Consider the following 16,249-nt stretch of genomic DNA (forward strand, 5'->3'; position numbering starts at 1 on the left):
CCAGACGACCAGAGAATGGAGTAAGAAGCAGGCTTCTGACTGGAAGTCACATGTTTGACCTGCACACACACACACACACACACACACACACACACACACACTGCCAGTCTGCAGATGCACTTGGGTGGTGGAAGAGCAACGTCATGAAGGTGAAGCTTCGCTGCAGAAATAAAGCTGTTTTTTAATGAATGAGTGCACATCAGTCGACCGCTGGAGGCACAAAAAGACAAGTGGCCGTCTTGAACGATCAGTGCATTTTATTTTTCCATCACAGTACAAAAATAAATCAAAATAAGCAGAAACTAACTGAAAAAAGTTTCAATTACAGCAACAGCTTTTTTGTCTTTTTCCAAAAAAGAACATTTTTATCGAACAGCATCGACACCCCTCCCTCACGCCTCCGAGGGAAAACCAAGTCCTGGTACCAGTGTGGTTGGTGTATGCTCCATGTCCATAAGAAAACAACAGGTCACACATTCTTCTGTACAAATAGAACGCTGTCATTCTGACACACACACACACACACACACACACACACACACACACATTCGCGCACACATGCAGCCATCGAATGCCTCATTTTTGAAGTTCTTAACCACTGTTTCGTTTTTTTATCTACAAAGTACGCAACAAGATACAGAAAAGAATTTGACAGAAATTTTTAACTATCACTTGAGTCTTTTTTCATATTTTATAAGCTTTTGAAAGTATTTTCTCAAACAACTACTCAATGATGCAAAGTGGAAAAAAATGGCACATTTCAAGTGAGTCGGGGCGAGTGGACAGAGAGAAAAAGATACGGGCCCTCTTTTTGAGGCCCTTTGCCCCGGTGCCCTGCTTCATTCTGCCAGAGCAGAAGCCCATCCAAAGTGCATGTCCCCATATATTGTGCCAGTACAAACACTCCAAATGAACTTTCTCTCATATGGCAGCCACACTCCTGCAGCACAGGTCGTGACCATCGTTTCCTCTGATGCACACTAACACAGCAGCGGAGAAGCCTTCCATTCTCTGGGAACAACTTTAAAACGTGACGAAAGCCTGTCGTTGGCACCACAAGTCCGTTAAGCTTGTCAGAACACTGCTGAGGAAATAGAGTGTGCACGGTTTGTCTGTGTTGAGACCAGATGTGAAAACCAGTAAAAACGTTTCTCATACATTTCTGGATGAAATACTGTTGCTTCTGCAGTGATTGCAGTCATCGTGGAGATAGAAAATAGCCGCAGCGAAGTAGCTTTTCCTATTCTCCTGTGAAACGAATGAATACATGTCTCAGTTGCTCTGTAAGCTTTCCGGTTTTGGTCGTCGTTGCACACTGCGGCATGTCGTTTCAGTCAAGTGGCGTCTGTGATTGAAAATGTGATTATTCCCGCAGAGGTCGCTTCATCTCCTACAGCCCCTACGTGAACGTGATGTCGCCTCACATTAGATTTACAAGGTAAGCTGTGCTTTTCTGCAGTGATGCTCAACGAGTGTCAGTGGAACGGTGTATTCCCGTGGAAAAATGTGTGTGCTTTCTCTTTCTGATATGTGGGACAGCAGGTTGGGTTAGCTCCTCTCACAGGTCAGAGCTGCAGGACAAAAAAAGATGTTTTTGGGCATTTTCTCAGGCGTCGGGCCAGTGATGTGTTGTTCTGTCAAAGTGTCCTTGATGATATCACTTTGGTGATGGTCAGATTTGACATTGGTTTTGACCGAAGGGCTTTTTAATTAGCTTTCATCAATAAATTCCTGCAACATTCATTTGCATAAACCAGATCAATCTTCATTCCCACCAAAGATAAGCACACCTGCTCTGCCAGCCACACCGCTCTTCATGTCCTTCCCTTTTCACAGTCTCTCAGCGTGATCTTTCATTTACATTGAATGTGCCTAAATAAATACATAAATGGCAATAAATTAGGTGTCAGTAAGTCGTTATTAGTAGATGAAAATCCACCCGATCATTCAACAGCTGGACAGACAGTACAGTATTTCAGACCTGTGGGATTTTCATCGAAGATATGGCACTGTTTTAACATTTTCTATGCTGAATCATAAGCACAAAATCAAACATCATTCCAGAGTGGTTGCAACACAACCTATCGACAAAAGTACAAAAAGAATTTCCCTGGTAAACAAATAGCCTATTTTAGCAAGCATAGCTAAAAAACAAAAAAAAACTAGTGTCACTTTGTTCACAGCATTCTCTAATGCAGATGCAGTTGGTTTACAAATCAAGTAAAAAGAAGAAAAGGAATAATTGCTCCTGCCCTCCCGGAAACTCTGTAAAATTGCATGGCACACGTGCAAAACATTACATTTCTAAGTAAAAAAAGAAAGAAATGAAAGAAAACTTGTTCCAGAAAAGCAATAAATAAGCCTCCATAGGTGTAAGCCTCTGGGGAGTAAAACATCCATTAACTTGTTCTTTTATTTTTTTCTAGATGAAAATAAAGTAGGTGTTTCTGAACACACACAGTATGACCACTCATCTCTGGCCATACGTCCACTGGCTGCTGTCTTCTTATCAAAAGTCCCACAATGCAATGTTTGCTCATTGTCCATCCGGTCTCCCCCTGTACAGTGTAAGTCCTGCTGCGGAGCCACAAACAGAAACCCACAAAAACACGGATCCGGCATCGGTGGCCCCCGCTGCTCTTTCAGATATGCATCGCAGCAAGAAAAAGTCCAGTCGTATCCGTGTTAATGGAGGACGCGGTGTTGGCATTCCAAAGAGCCGGGGTTTGCAGCCGGGGATGCCTGTTCATCCGTGATGCATGAAGAAAGCCAGTCAGGCGATGGCCCTCACCCTCCTGCAGTAGGCAGTGCACATCACATCGTCAAACAGTCAGCAGGTCACTGATCGGCTGCTGCAGCCTCAGTCCTGTCCACATTCATTGCTGTAGATGTTTGCTTCCTTTTCTAATGTTTTCTCTTTTTTTGCCTTTTTGGGTTTTTTGTTTTTTTTTTTTCAAGATTTTCAGTATTTCATATAGATATATATATATCTGCGTGTTAGCAAAGGATTTACCCAAGTCTGGCATTTTTTGTTTATACATCATTGTCAAAAAAGCTTTCATTCTCAGGTTTACAGAAAATCCATCCTTCGCTCGTTGGAAAATAGAATTTGGCCTTGATAATTACATCTTCAGAAGGCAAAAAGGGTGCCCTTGCTTTTTAAACCCTATGCAACATTTTCAGGTGGCCATCGCAACTGTTTTCCCTCGAACGCAACACAAACCCTTGAATGAAATACCTGTGAAAATCAGTTGTTGAGTTGAGTTATCAGGCTTACTGGATACAAAGTTGTTATGAATTTCAGATACTTCCTAATTGGCCACCTCAGTTTGGACAATAATAAATAAATGAATAAACAGCATCACAAATGATCTTTCAAACTTGTCAAAATGCCAGACTGGAGTATCACCCTCCTCCCCTGACCCCTCTGCTCCCCCCCAGCATCCCCTCACCGGTCCAGGCCAATGAGCAGGCGGCTCCTCTCCTCCTCCTTCTGGCTCTCGTTCTTCAGGTCGGCGAACACCTGAGTGAAGTAATGCGGGTCAGAGTTGATCTGGAGCATCTTTGCGCTCATCAGGTTGATGATGGACAGGCAGCGGTCCCAGAAGGTCTCCTTGGAGCTCTCCACCAAGAAGGGCTTGAGAGGGTAGGAGATCTCGTTACCCATGTAGGAGTAAGACAGGTAGAGGCAGGTGAGCAGCACGGCCTGCAGCTCGTGCTCCGTGGCCACCTCGGAGGAGACCACGTCACGGCACAGCATGTAGACGAAGACCACGTTTGCGGGGGTGATGAACCCCTGGTCCTGCCAGCCTTGGAGCAGCAGGGAGCGGTCCACGCTGCGCAGCCACAGCACTGGGTCAGTGGGTGACAGGTGTTTGAGCCGGTAACAACGCCGGCACAGAAACTCCCCGAGGCAGCGCAGCAGCTCACTGGTGGAGGCCTGGACAATCACTCTCTTGGGGGTCCCGGGGGCCACGTTAGAGTTGGCCAGAGGGGCCTTCTTGACGGACGATGCTGTGTTGTTGGAGCTCTTGGTGAGAGCTGGAGTGCTCTGATCCTGGGTGAAGGTGGACAGGTTGGCGCACGACTGCGACTTCTTCAGGTTTTCATTGTTCAGGTGGGTGACGTTGTTCTGGTAGTTGCCGTTGGGCTGCACCTTCTTGGAGCCTTTCTTCTTGGCCGACACCGCTACAATCCGCTTCCATGGGAGCACGTTGATGAGCGAGTGGCGCTTCAGGTTCTTGTCTTTGGCGTTCTTGCTGTTCTGGACAGCCGTGTAGTGGCCCACGGTGGCCGGCCCATCCTCAAAGAGAGCCGCCTTTCGGTAGCTGGGTGACAAAGACAGCACGGTTCCCATGGTGACTGTGGGGAGGCGTCCAGGGGCTTCAGCCGCACTGGGTCAGAGGAGCGTCTGCCAGGGGAGATCCTGAGGGTCTCAAAACCTCGATGCTGGTGGGAGCTCGGAGTCCCGGGCTACAGGCTGCCGCTGGGCATCTAAAGCCGAGGAGGAAAGAGTCCTGTGAGCGGCTCTGAGGGGATGACGATCACCTCGACTTCAACAGCCTCTGCTGTATTTCAGCTCTCTGCCTGCGTCTCCGGGCAGCCACTGCTGGAAGCACAGAAGATCAATAATCAGAAAAATAACTGGTGAAGGATCGACTGGCTTTAAATTATCCATGGATAGTAACAAACAACAAACTAAATATATCTGATCACTCATTAGATCTACAATCATTCAGCTTGTGTCAGATATATCACAGTTATCAGCTCTGAAATGTTCTCCTGAATGGGAGCCTGGGCTTCATCTGACAGCACCTCCGGCTTATTAGCAGCATTGATTTGACTCAGTAAGTGGTGGAATGGATCAGCTCATGCTTATCCTGATTCATTCGGTCATTATAGATCCATCTTTGCCGCAGATGATCAGAGTGATAAGCAGGTGAATCATCCCAACATGGCAAACATGTTAGTGTGAAAACGTGCGACGGCTTCTTTTCATCTGCAGCAGATTTTAGAGCAGACAGGAGGAAATAATAACGCGGCTGATTGTGCATCAACTTTTCAAACGACTCCTACTCCGCCATTGACTGAAATCGGTAAATTCATCATCACGTTATAATGAGAGATCCATATTTTGCAGGCAATGGCCGACGAGTGAACCACGCGCCACCCCTCTCACTAAAATGGAAGACAGAAACGTAAACACCTTAATAACAGGTGAAGGTCGCGTTCGATGCGCATAGGATTTGGCATATTAAAGCAAATCCAAGGTCATACCATTTACCTTCATTAAAACCAGATGAGCAGGGAGATGCATGATTTTTTTTTTTTCCTTTGCAGGACGTGTTTTCACCCTCACTGCGGTATCTGAGCATATGAAAGACGGTCGATGGATCGACTTTGCTCACTTGGCGCAGAGCTGTAAAAGCTGCCGGATCCTTCCTTCTCCATCACCCTGTTATCAATCTGACTGTGGAGAAATTCCGAAACGGCAGCTTTTAATGCGGCTTGGCTGCACTGAAATCAAAGGGTGTGCTGGGCTGCTCGCTGTGAGGAGGAGTTGTGTACATCGGGTGCTCTCCGTGGTGCTGAAGCTGAGCGTCTGCGTCGAACTGAAAATGCTGGCCGTCATAGGCGGTGGCTTAAAATTGAAGAAAACCCTCAAAATTCCCTTCTATCTGTCAATATCTCACAATATGTCGCTGGATTTGGCCTCCTATAACTTCGCATCCCCATTTCTTTCAGTTTATTGCCATCTTCTCTGATTTAAATCTAGCTGCGCATCTCCTGTTTTCAAACATAATGGATCCACAAATCTGCTCAGTCTGAACTGACTCGCTTTCAGCACGAATATGTTGCAAAATCAAAGCAAACTTACCTGATTTCCAACTCAAGGAGGACAGATTTGCAGTGAAACGATGGTGCTCCGCGTCCCGAGCCTGTTTTTCCTTACAAAACGAGGTTAAAACATGAAACCATCTCGGAGAATTTAAATGCAACAAAGAAAATAATCCGACCCGATGAAGAAAAAGCAAGCGGTGGATGATCACGCCTGGTGTCGGCGGTGCGCAGACGATGGTGGGCAGTTGTGGAATGGATGCTTGGATGGAGATGTGCTCCTGGTCCTCCTGGCCGTGAGATGCGGATGCTGCGAGGGCTGATGTTGCGTTGTGTCACTGACTGTGTGCGGATGCTTGGCGCAAAGGCGGTGGTGGGGCGCCGCTCTGCGCTCTGTGCGCGCTGCTGTCTCTCTGCTGGGAAACAACTCCGCCTATAGCCACACGCAGCGGGCTCGCATGGAAACTGAACCCAGTGAACTCCGACGATGTTTTTCTTCACAACAGCGTTAGCACCAGCCTGTAACACCAACCTAACTCGACAGCATGCATCTATGAGCACTTACATATGAAGTGCGTTGGTAGGCAGGTTCTATAGGTAGTTCAGCCTCAGCCATTTGTGTTACATTATCCCTTTTTAATACCTGCATAGGCTTTTACAGTAATCTCAACCAGTCTATCATATTCCTACAGTCGTCCAGTGAGGGCCTGCCTGTGTCTGTGGTTGCCTTCTCCATTACCATTTAGCCATTTGGGCAGATATTGCTGATTTATTCAGTGTTGGATATTCGCCAGTCATCCATATCAATATATGATGGAGATTCTCCTTAGAACACAGACACAAAGCCATAAACGCACGACAATAAATCAAGTGTTTAGAAAATGTGCATTTTTTAGGCAATTTAATTGTTCAGTGTTATTTTGTGCATTTTGTTTTTTTCAAAGACCCAATCAGAGTTCTACCATGGGTTCGTATAAGATGCAGTTTAATTAGTTAGCCTGTGTCTTCTCAGGATGTTGTTGTGTCTTGTTGAAGTAGGTTGTTGCATCAGATGTATAAAACGCAGAATAATTGGAATTTTGTGTCACTCTCATAAAAAAACCATTGAATCTTGGCACTTAATTTGGCTTTGGGCAAGCACGAGAAGCCTAACTGTGTCAAATTTGCATCTTATAAAAATTAACTAATCTTGCGGACCTACTAAAAAATTGAAGATTAATTCATTCACATGATCTAATTAAGTGTGTGGGGAAACTACATTACCCAAAATGCCTTAAAATCCCGACAAGCAAGTCGCACGCTGACGTCACATACGCTAAGTAACGTAATCGTCGCACGTAATTTTCATTCAAGCAGCATTTTGAATAAGGAAGATGGCGGCTGCAGCGGTGGTTGAGTTTCAGAGAGCCCAGTCTCTCATTAGCACGGACCGCAACGCCTCTATCGACATTCTCCATTCAATAGGTAGGTGTTCGGCCGGGGTTTTCAGATGGACACTATTTCTCTGACCGCTGTTATGTGCTATGTCTCAGTGTTAGGCGTCGGAGTTAGCATGCTAGCTGGTGGCATTCAATAGCAAGAGCCGGTGGTGTGCCGTGCTGACTCACTGCTGAACGGTGGGTAACGGTAACTGCTAGTGGATGTTAGCGAGTTAGCAACTTTGCTAACTTTAGGCCAGGGCCCGAAATCTGTGTTAGTTATCAGTAATGTTATACTTTGACTGTGTATGGGTCTGGCGTTGTCGTCTCGTTGCCTACAGTTTTCTAGCTAACTAACGTTAGCTCTATTTAACACTGTCACGTTAGCGTGATTGCTAATGTAGCTAACGTCATTAGCTTGTTGTCAAAAGCCTTTAACCTGTGTCATCAACAAAGTGAAAGGCAGCTCTCTGGAAGAGTGAAAATATAACTACTACCCATTATTACTACTTACTTCGTTATTAACGGCACATTTATGAGTAATTTGCCAGCGTTTGCTTGTGTGTTTATGGTTGCGTAAACACACGAGCAAACGGAAACTCCATTACTAAATGCTGTAAACAGTCACAGCTCTCAGAGGCATCACTGACCTCAAATTGCCTTGTCACTACAGCCCACTAGCTGTCAAGCTGTCCTTGTTACACTGTTTATTCCTCCCAACTATAAATGTTGTGACAAAATATTGATTTTGTTCTCAATAGTTGTGTAAATTAATTTATTGGCGTTTGACAGGAAAGTCATCAGCTGCATTGTAACGTAATCTATCAAGCGAGAAGCCAAACGTGATCTGATCCCATTTTAGGAATGAGGCTTTGCTGCTTTACTCTTTGTTGTATAATTGTAAATTGAATATATTCCGGTTTTGGATTGTTCTTCCAAACATACTTTAAGACATCACCTTTGACCCTGGAACATTGTGATCTGCGTTTATGACCCCCCTTTTTTTTCGAGGTTAAACAATTTGCACAGAAAGCTAAATGATGGTTGTATCCCTGTTTTCCAGACTGTTATGGAGGCTTCATTTAGAGTAATATTGGGATAATGAAAATAAAACAGATCATGTTACATCAACGGCCATCAAACAGAAATTACTCAGATCAAGATTTCCGAAGCTTTAAGGTCCCAGATTCACGCTCGTGTACTGAACGTCTCACTTTGTGTCTCAGACTGTTCAAAACTTTCAAACTGAATCAACTGTGGATTAAATGGATGAGCTGGTTTCCGTCACCTTGTTTCCTTTCTTCAACAGTTAGGAGAGATGTTCAAGAGAACGATGAGGAGGCTGTCAGGGTTAAAGAACAGAGCATCCTGGAGCTGGGGACGCTCCTGGCCAAGACTGGACAGGCTGCAGGTAATCAAGTCCAGCCTTGAAGTCCACTTTGTGCTGGTTTTACTTTTCAGCTAAATGTACAAATGATGTGATGGAACTTACAGTTTATTCTCTTTTGTGGCTTTCTCCAGAACTAGGCGGCCTGCTGAAATTTGTGAGGCCTTTCCTGATTTCCATCAGCAAGGCCAAGGCGGCCCGGCTGGTCCGCTCTCTGCTGGACCTCTTTCTGGACATGGAGGCAGCAACAGGGCAGGAGGTTGAGCTGTGTCTTGAATGCATAGAGTGGGCCAAGGCCGAGAAGAGAACCTTCCTACGACAGGCTCTGGAGGTGAGGAAGTGTAGAATAAGCCTGCGAGTGCTATCAAATGACAGAAATGTAAGTTAATCCTCCGCAGTTGACAAGGAGATGTCACTGAAAGGGTTAGGTAGGGTTAAGGCCTTCAAATGGAGCATAACCCCTGTGATTTGATGCTGAGTTTGATGGCACTTTGTTGGCTTTTGCAGCAACTTACAGTCCACCAATTATGCTGTTCAAGGTTAATTTTTTGCATTACGTCTGACACCTTGATTGCTGTTGAGGCATAAATATAAAGATGCATATTTAGTTTTTTTGAATGGGCCAAAAATTGTCCATTTGCCATAAATACAACCAACAGCTGATGTGTTCATTAACACCGTTAATGATTCATGACAGTAAAAACAAAAGCGATATCCCCAAACACACACAGCTGCTGTGGGAGAGATCAAATTGAACATGTTCTGAGTCATGTAATGGGAGACGCTGTGGTCTCAGACTGGTTATGTTGGAGCATTTGGTTCTCGGTGGATATGCAGCACTGCCACTGTGGCATTAGTTTGAGTGAAAACCAAATTAAAACAGGAAACTAGATAATTGTGCTGAAGCAAATCTGCAAACTTTCTCTGAAGAAAGTGACAGCAGGAGATCCGAAGACATCGACTACACACTGATGATGATCTACGATGACATCGGCCTCCTATAGCAGCCAAATGGGCTTCATGGCCAGACGACTGCCAGCAGCTTCACACTCACAGCCAGGAATATCTGGAGCTCTTGGCTGAATTACAAAATACACAGTCAACAGGATTTTGTGTTATTACTGTGTATACAGTGAAAAAGAAAACTACGCAATGGCATGTATGAATGAGTGAAAGCAGAGAGGAGGGATGCTCTTCAGATAGGCCATGGTTCGCCGCAGGCCACACATTATGATTAATGTGATAGGAGTGAAAAAATGCCAGGAAACTATGTTAATAGCACCATGTACCATGAGCTCAGGCTGGAATAGAGAGACGTCCTTGTGTTCTTGGATCAGATCCACCTCTGAGAACAGTTGGTTCACCTCCTCTCTCTGGCATTCTAGGAAATGGAGGAACTGTCTGTAATTTAGCGTCATTTAGCAGCAACTAGCTGTTTTGTTGCTGATGGATATTAGCTCGTAGCTAAATCTGGTACAAGTCTGTATGAGGTTAATGTTTTTTGTGCATGGTCCCTTTATAGGTCCCTTAGCAAATGTTTTTAGAAGAAAAAGTATATAAAATGAAATGGATAAATTGGAAATCAAGCTTTACTTTCATCTTTCTGTGAAGGTCTATAATGGAAATTGAGATAAATGTCACAGTTTGTTAAAGTTATGTGAACATTGAGGAATGAATTAAGCAAATGTGCATCAACTCTGAAATCGGGAGCTTTGCTGGGGCTTCCTAAGGTTCCTGTCTTTGGATGATGGTATTTTATTGTCTTTCAGGGTACTTGTTAGAGCTTTTCTACAAGGCAGTAGATTGGCTCAGCTGCTCTCTGCTCGTCTAATGGCGCTCTCTCTTCTTTCAGGCGCGACTGATCTCACTCTATTTTGACACCAAACGATACCAGGAGGCCTTGGCGCTTGGTGAGTCTTTAGAGATAGAACATTTTTATCTTTTGGCAAATGGCAGCATCTGCATTGCTGTTGAGTTTGCAAAGTTTTGTTTGTTGAGAGGAGGAAGAACGGCACACATCAGGACTGTAATTGTACATTTACCTCCTGGCGGTGTACTGAGCAGTGTACAGAGTTATTGGAACAGTTCATTTGCATGACATTAAGTCTCCTTCATCCTCTTTCCCTCAGGCTCCCAGTTGCTTCAGGAGCTGAAAAAGATGGATGACAAAGCTCTTCTGGTAGAAGTTCAGCTGCTTGAAAGTAAGACGTACCACGCTCTCAGCAACCTGCCCAAGGCCCGCGCAGCGCTCACCTCAGCCAGGACCACCGCCAACGCCATTTACTGTCCTCCAAAGCTCCAGGCAGCTCTGGACATGCAGTCAGGTCAGATGTGTTCACTGCTCTCACTTCCAAGGTTTACCAGGACTGGTTCAGTTTCTGTGTGGGGAGGCGGGGGACAATTAGTATCACAGAAAATATTTAAAACTAAGGAACTACTTCAAACTAAGGTTTTAAAGCTGTGCCATCTGGTACCTTAGTGGGGAAAAACAAAATGGATTTGGTAATAGCATTTTGATAGACCTTTTTCATTTTGACTCATCATAACTGGATAAGCACAGGTGTAACAACCACTAAGAGTCACGTAAAAAAAAAACAACCTGCTGTTAAAAACATAAAGGTCTGGTTAACGGTGCAGTTCGGCTAAATGTGGCTTTCCCTCTTAATGCTAAGGGAAGTCGCCTTTCATCACCAAAACACACATCACAAGCTCAGCTTCCACCGGCAGACGTGAAGCCTTTATCCTGGTGTGGATTCAGATGGTCAGGTGTGGACCTGACCAGTGGGTAAATCTTCAGAGGATGTGTGACTCCCTTCTGATCCAAACGATGAACGAAACAAAGACAAATATCTGCTCAGTGAGTGAGAATAGAATGAAGGTAGCAGCAGTAATAGTAGTAGAGTTTTTATGTGATTACCACATCTTTCAGGTTATTCTAATGTGTTTTTGGGGAAAGGAGGCACAGTTGTCTACCACGTTGTCCCTTTTTGGTTCTACCACTGGGGGGCGCCAGGCAAGTCTGAAGTCCACATTGTTGTATTATCTGATGGTGTCACACAGAAGATAATGCTTTTCAATCCACCCTTTCCGCTTGGTGTTTAAAAAGCGTGGCAGTGTTAGAAACTGATGATCTGTCTCATGCTGTTCAGAGTAATTCATTTTCGTGGTTATCATGTGATCCATTGGGCTACCAGGATGTATTACTCTGACACAAGGAATTAAAAACAGGTTAGAAAATTACTTTTCATGAGAGTCAAAAACCCATGAAGTGACTCTTCTCAGCAGGTGTCTGAAAAGCATATTTGGTGTGTTCCTCAGTGACTCAGCTCGTTTTCTCCTGATAACCATCTCAGAGTCACATGGTGTGTTTGGCAGTGTGAGGAGCTGCGAGGCATGACAGGATCATGGTTATTCATGACTTCACAGCACAGTATGAAGTGGAAGGAGAGACACAGCTTATGGCTACAGCCTCTGTAACCTCTAACACCGTGATGGTCTGTGAGGAAGCACCCAGTGAACCTCAGCGCATGGTTTTCATAGTCACATGATCAGACACAGCATTTACCTTCAGCCCAGCAAGTTTGTCCAGTTCTTGCTGATGTCTCACAGTAACCGACGCGGTTTGTTTTGACCATAGACAGTAACTATCATGCCGTGTCATCTTCATCGCAGGGATCATCCACGCAGCCGAGGAGAAGGACTGGAAGACGGCCTACTCCTACTTCTTTGAGGCCTTCGAGGGCTACGACTCCATCGACAGCCCCAGAGCCATCACAGCACTCAAATACATGCTCCTGTGCAAAATTGTTCTCAACTCGTGAGTAGAAACTGTCTTACCTCGACACCACCCTGTGTCCTGTCATCCACACGGTGCCTTTGAATCATGAGCATTGCAGACTTAATGCGTCTGATTTTCCACTTCTTTTGCTTCTCTGTTTCAGACCAGAGGAGGTTCAAGCCCTGATCAGCGGTAAACTGGCCCTGCGATACGCCGGCAGACAGGCAAGAACCAGTCACTTTCTACTCGTAGCAGATGGAACGAAGCAGTGAATAAAGCAAATGTCTGCTTCTTCTATTTTCTATTGGATTTTGTAAAATATCTCACAGCATGGCAGGTTTTTGTTTTTGCTTCAGTTTCTGTCTCGATCATTCTAACAGAAAGTGGCCTTCACTGCCCTCAGCAGGCCTCTCTGTGCTGTGCACTAAATCATGCCTTTCAGCTTGTTCCTGTAAAATGACACTTAAGTTTTCTTTTATGTCATTATTCATCCAGACAGACGCGCTGAAATGTGTCGCCCAGGCCAGCAAGAACAGATCATTAGCAGACTTTGAAAAGGTAAGAATCCTGTCTGAGACAAACGTCCATTTAGCCCTTTTGGTCGTTTTCTCTTCAGCCTCGTCTCGTTGTGCCTGCTGGCTGATGTGCAGCACACACAGAAATTAACTTCTGCTCCTTAATTTATTACTGTGCATGATGATACCCGCTGGTCGTAAAATGTGTTGTTGAATGTTTAATGCGTCCGCACAGATTGTCTCATTGTGCGAGTATTTTAAGTGCTTTCAGTGAAAGCTGTGCGTGTTGCAGGCCCTAACAGAGTACAGAGCAGAGCTGAGGGACGACCCGATCATCAACACTCACCTGGCCAAGCTGTATGACAACCTGCTGGAACAGAACCTCATCCGAGTCATTGAACCATTCTCCAGAGTACAGGTGAGGACGTGTTACGCTTCCTTTGCGAAGGCGAGCTTTGCTGCATCTGTTACCAGGTCTTAAATCTTCATGTTTTCTTGGACATCGTCATTGTTTTTGTTCTGTAAAACTTAGCACAAAGGCCATCTTAAGACCTGTTCAGACGGAATTGGTTTTTAATGTAACTTTTACCAGCGTGTCAATGATTTTGAGGTACGTCAGTAACTTTTTGCAGTGTGCTACGAGTCGTCATAGAAGTTTTATTTTCCTGAAACTTTCCCAAGAGCTCATGTTGGAGCTTTCTTTCTGTTCTCTAGGCTGACACGAGTACCTTGTAATGTACTTGCTCTTCATCATTTTAACAAAGAAATTGATGATTAAGTCCTGTTTAATTTTTCCTCTCCTTCTGTTTTCAGATAGAACACATATCAGGTCTAATCAAACTGTCAAAGGTGTGTATATTTGTAATTAGTTGAGTGTTAAAATCTCCATTTACGTCTCTAAAAATGTGAGTTTTATCATGAATTTCTTTGTGCTTACAGGGAGACGTTGAGAGGAAATTATCACAGATGATTCTGGACAAAAAGTTTCACGGTAACTGGACTGAGCCACTCCTATTCAAGCAAATATGCTGTTCAGTGGCAGAGCAACAGTGTTCAGTGTCCTGTCATGTGTGTTTGTGTCACTGCTGCAGGAATCCTCGACCAAGGTGAGGGCGTCTTGATCATATTTGAAGAGCCCCCAGTGGACAAAACATACGAAGCAGCCTTGGAAACAATTCAGAACATGAGCAAAGTCGTGGATTCACTTTACAACAAAGCCAAGAAGCTGACATAGGTAAAAAAAAAAAACTAATCAGTAAGAGAGGAAGCGTGGCGTCGGAGCGAGCGCCGTCTTTGGTCTCTACTAAATGTGTCTTTCCTCCGTCCTCAGAGCAGATTGCCGCGGCAGTGCGATGGAGGAACTGTGTGTGTTTGACCAGCGTGTGTAACATTTTAAGAAGGGGACGGAGAGCAGCGACGAGTCCCACAAACTGCAGCAAACAGGATTCCCCATCGAACGCCCCCCTCCTCCCCCTCAACGGACAATTTCATCACGTCTCTCGTTTGTTTTTTTTTTTGTTTGTTTTTTTTTCCTCTTTAATTTTGATATCTCTTCAGGATTCTGTATAACACTCAGCGGCCAAATCAGGCCATCAGGGAATATTGTACAACCACAATAAAAAAAGATGAAAAGGTTTAAGAATACATATATGTTTATATCTGCTATAAGGTCGGGCTCACCGAGCGTTGAGCTGACTCCACCGCAACCTCAAAGGTGCAACATTGACCTCTGCGCCTCCGGCTCTGCGACCGCTGCGTACGCAGAGGCGAGGCTTTCTCCTCCTTGTCCATATCTTTCAGAAGCACACTGTTCAGTTTTTGGAAGGTTGGGATTCTCCTTAGGATTCTGAGTTTTGATCAAAGAGCTCCCTCTAGTTTTTTTTTTCTTTTCTTTTCTCACCATATCAATGCCAACAGTTCAGTACCCGCTGTATTTCAGATATGTATTAAACTCACTTTGTTTTTGGTTTTGTGTTCTTGTTGATGAGAAGAAATTCGGAAGGTTGCCACATGTCTGCCCGCCCTGCAAATCTAAGTTCATAGAACAGACAGGATGCCATTTCACCACTCGTGCCACTTTCTCGGCGCTGCTGTTTGCCTCAGTGTTTGGGTGCAATACGAAGTCGAAGGGCAGAGGTGGAGATGTATTCATCGCCTCTGAGCGTCTGTGAGTTATCCCCGAGTGAGCAATTCTCCATTGTTAGTTCCTAGCACTAGTGTGGTATGCTAGTAACCAAACAATTTGTATGGTTTTGATTTGGTTTTGATTTTATTTGTTTTTCTCTTATAAAGACATTTTCAAAATAAATATTTTGTATTTTAAGGATTTTGTCTTGTCTCTTGCGAAAAAATTGCAGGTGGTAGTTTGACGAGGTAACTTTCATTATTGGCCACACGCAGCTGTAACCTTTGTTTTCCAGTATGAGGGTGAGAAGACGGGGATTTACCTGTTGCAAGGTGTCTGAAATGCACTTAAGAATGGGAGCGTGACCCAGTAGTTCAGTTGATCATCAGAGGGAAGCTATCGAAGCAGAACCAATTCTTTAAAATCCTCCACAGAAAAACATGTCGACACTAAAATACCACGTTCACCCAAGAGTCTCTTCTTCCTGCTGCTATACCTGTCACACCTCACAGCGAAGGGCATTAAATCAGTTCAGCGGACAGCTTTGGATTGTCTTATTTTGATTTTTTACAGACTGATGTTTACTCAGCCCAAACTTGGGTGAAGTTATTTTTATTTCTCCTTTTTTTGTAACACATTTTCTGACCAAGTTCACAACAGATTGTAACTCAGCGGGCATCAACAGGCTTTGTTCTTCGACCTTTTTCCCAGTTTTCTCAGCACAGTGTTCAAACAAGTGCCGCAGACGTTTCCTCTCCAGACTTCTAATGAAAAGCACAATCGTCCTCATTTCAAGTGTAGCTGTCGAGCCCAAGCAGAAGAAAACTTCAGAGCCTCAAATATTGATCATTTTTTTTAGACTTGATGTCCTTCAGTATTTGTTGACAAAGGTACAGCCTTTCACTGTGACCATTTTAGCATCCAAAATAAAGATTTTACTTCACCTCTCAAATTTACACTACTTTTTTTTTATTTTATTCATATGAAATGTGAATATGGATCTCAGCCATCCACATGTTCATTCTGCAAAACCCAACTAAACACAGCATTTGCTTGTTTTTGTACAGATAATTATCAAATATATGAGTAATTCTGAATTTCAAACATTTTTAAGCATTAAACATTTACGAAGTTAACCACTTTATTCTGGAAAAGAAACAACATTTACAATTATTAATAAATTATATG

The 16,249-nt window shown here is 44.2% G+C and overlaps 2 protein-coding genes across 5 annotated transcripts; one reads left to right on the top strand and one right to left on the bottom strand.

Annotated features, from left to right (window-relative positions):
* Window positions 1-239: 239 nt before the first annotated feature.
* On the bottom strand, window positions 240-6,582 carry cdk5r1b (cyclin dependent kinase 5, regulatory subunit 1b (p35)). Of its 3 annotated transcripts, none has more exons than XM_076759735.1 (3): window positions 5,879-6,582; window positions 3,453-4,609; window positions 240-2,795 (listed from the first exon to the last, which is right to left on the bottom strand). In XM_076759735.1, the coding sequence occupies exons 2-3, from the start codon at window positions 4,355-4,357 to the stop codon at window positions 2,774-2,776; spliced, it is 927 nt and encodes a 308-aa protein (XP_076615850.1). In that variant the 5' UTR covers window positions 4,358-4,609; window positions 5,879-6,582; the 3' UTR covers window positions 240-2,773. The 3 variants fall into 3 exon arrangements, with proteins under 3 accessions (XP_076615850.1, XP_076615851.1, XP_076615853.1); XM_076759736.1 differs by having other exon boundaries at window positions 3,453-4,606; window positions 5,879-6,009; XM_076759738.1 differs by lacking the exon at window positions 240-2,795 and having other exon boundaries at window positions 3,449-4,609.
* Window positions 6,583-7,160: 578 nt separating this feature from the next.
* psmd11b (proteasome 26S subunit, non-ATPase 11b) lies at window positions 7,161-15,259 on the top strand. 2 transcript variants are annotated; one of them, XM_076760552.1, is made up of 13 exons: window positions 7,161-7,302; window positions 8,566-8,667; window positions 8,778-8,974; window positions 10,496-10,553; window positions 10,773-10,967; window positions 12,316-12,460; window positions 12,585-12,645; window positions 12,917-12,979; window positions 13,229-13,354; window positions 13,750-13,785; window positions 13,876-13,927; window positions 14,028-14,170; window positions 14,267-15,259. In XM_076760552.1, the coding sequence occupies exons 1-12, from the start codon at window positions 7,212-7,214 to the stop codon at window positions 14,168-14,170; spliced, it is 1,269 nt and encodes a 422-aa protein (XP_076616667.1). In that variant the 5' UTR covers window positions 7,161-7,211; the 3' UTR covers window positions 14,267-15,259. The 2 variants fall into 2 exon arrangements, with proteins under 2 accessions (XP_076616667.1, XP_076616668.1); XM_076760553.1 differs by having other exon boundaries at window positions 14,272-15,259.
* The last annotated feature ends 990 nt before the right edge of the window (window positions 15,260-16,249 follow it).

The sequence above is a fragment of the Chaetodon auriga genome, chromosome 20 (assembly GCF_051107435.1).
Source record: "Chaetodon auriga isolate fChaAug3 chromosome 20, fChaAug3.hap1, whole genome shotgun sequence".
Lineage (NCBI taxonomy): Eukaryota > Metazoa > Chordata > Actinopteri > Chaetodontiformes > Chaetodontidae > Chaetodon > Chaetodon auriga.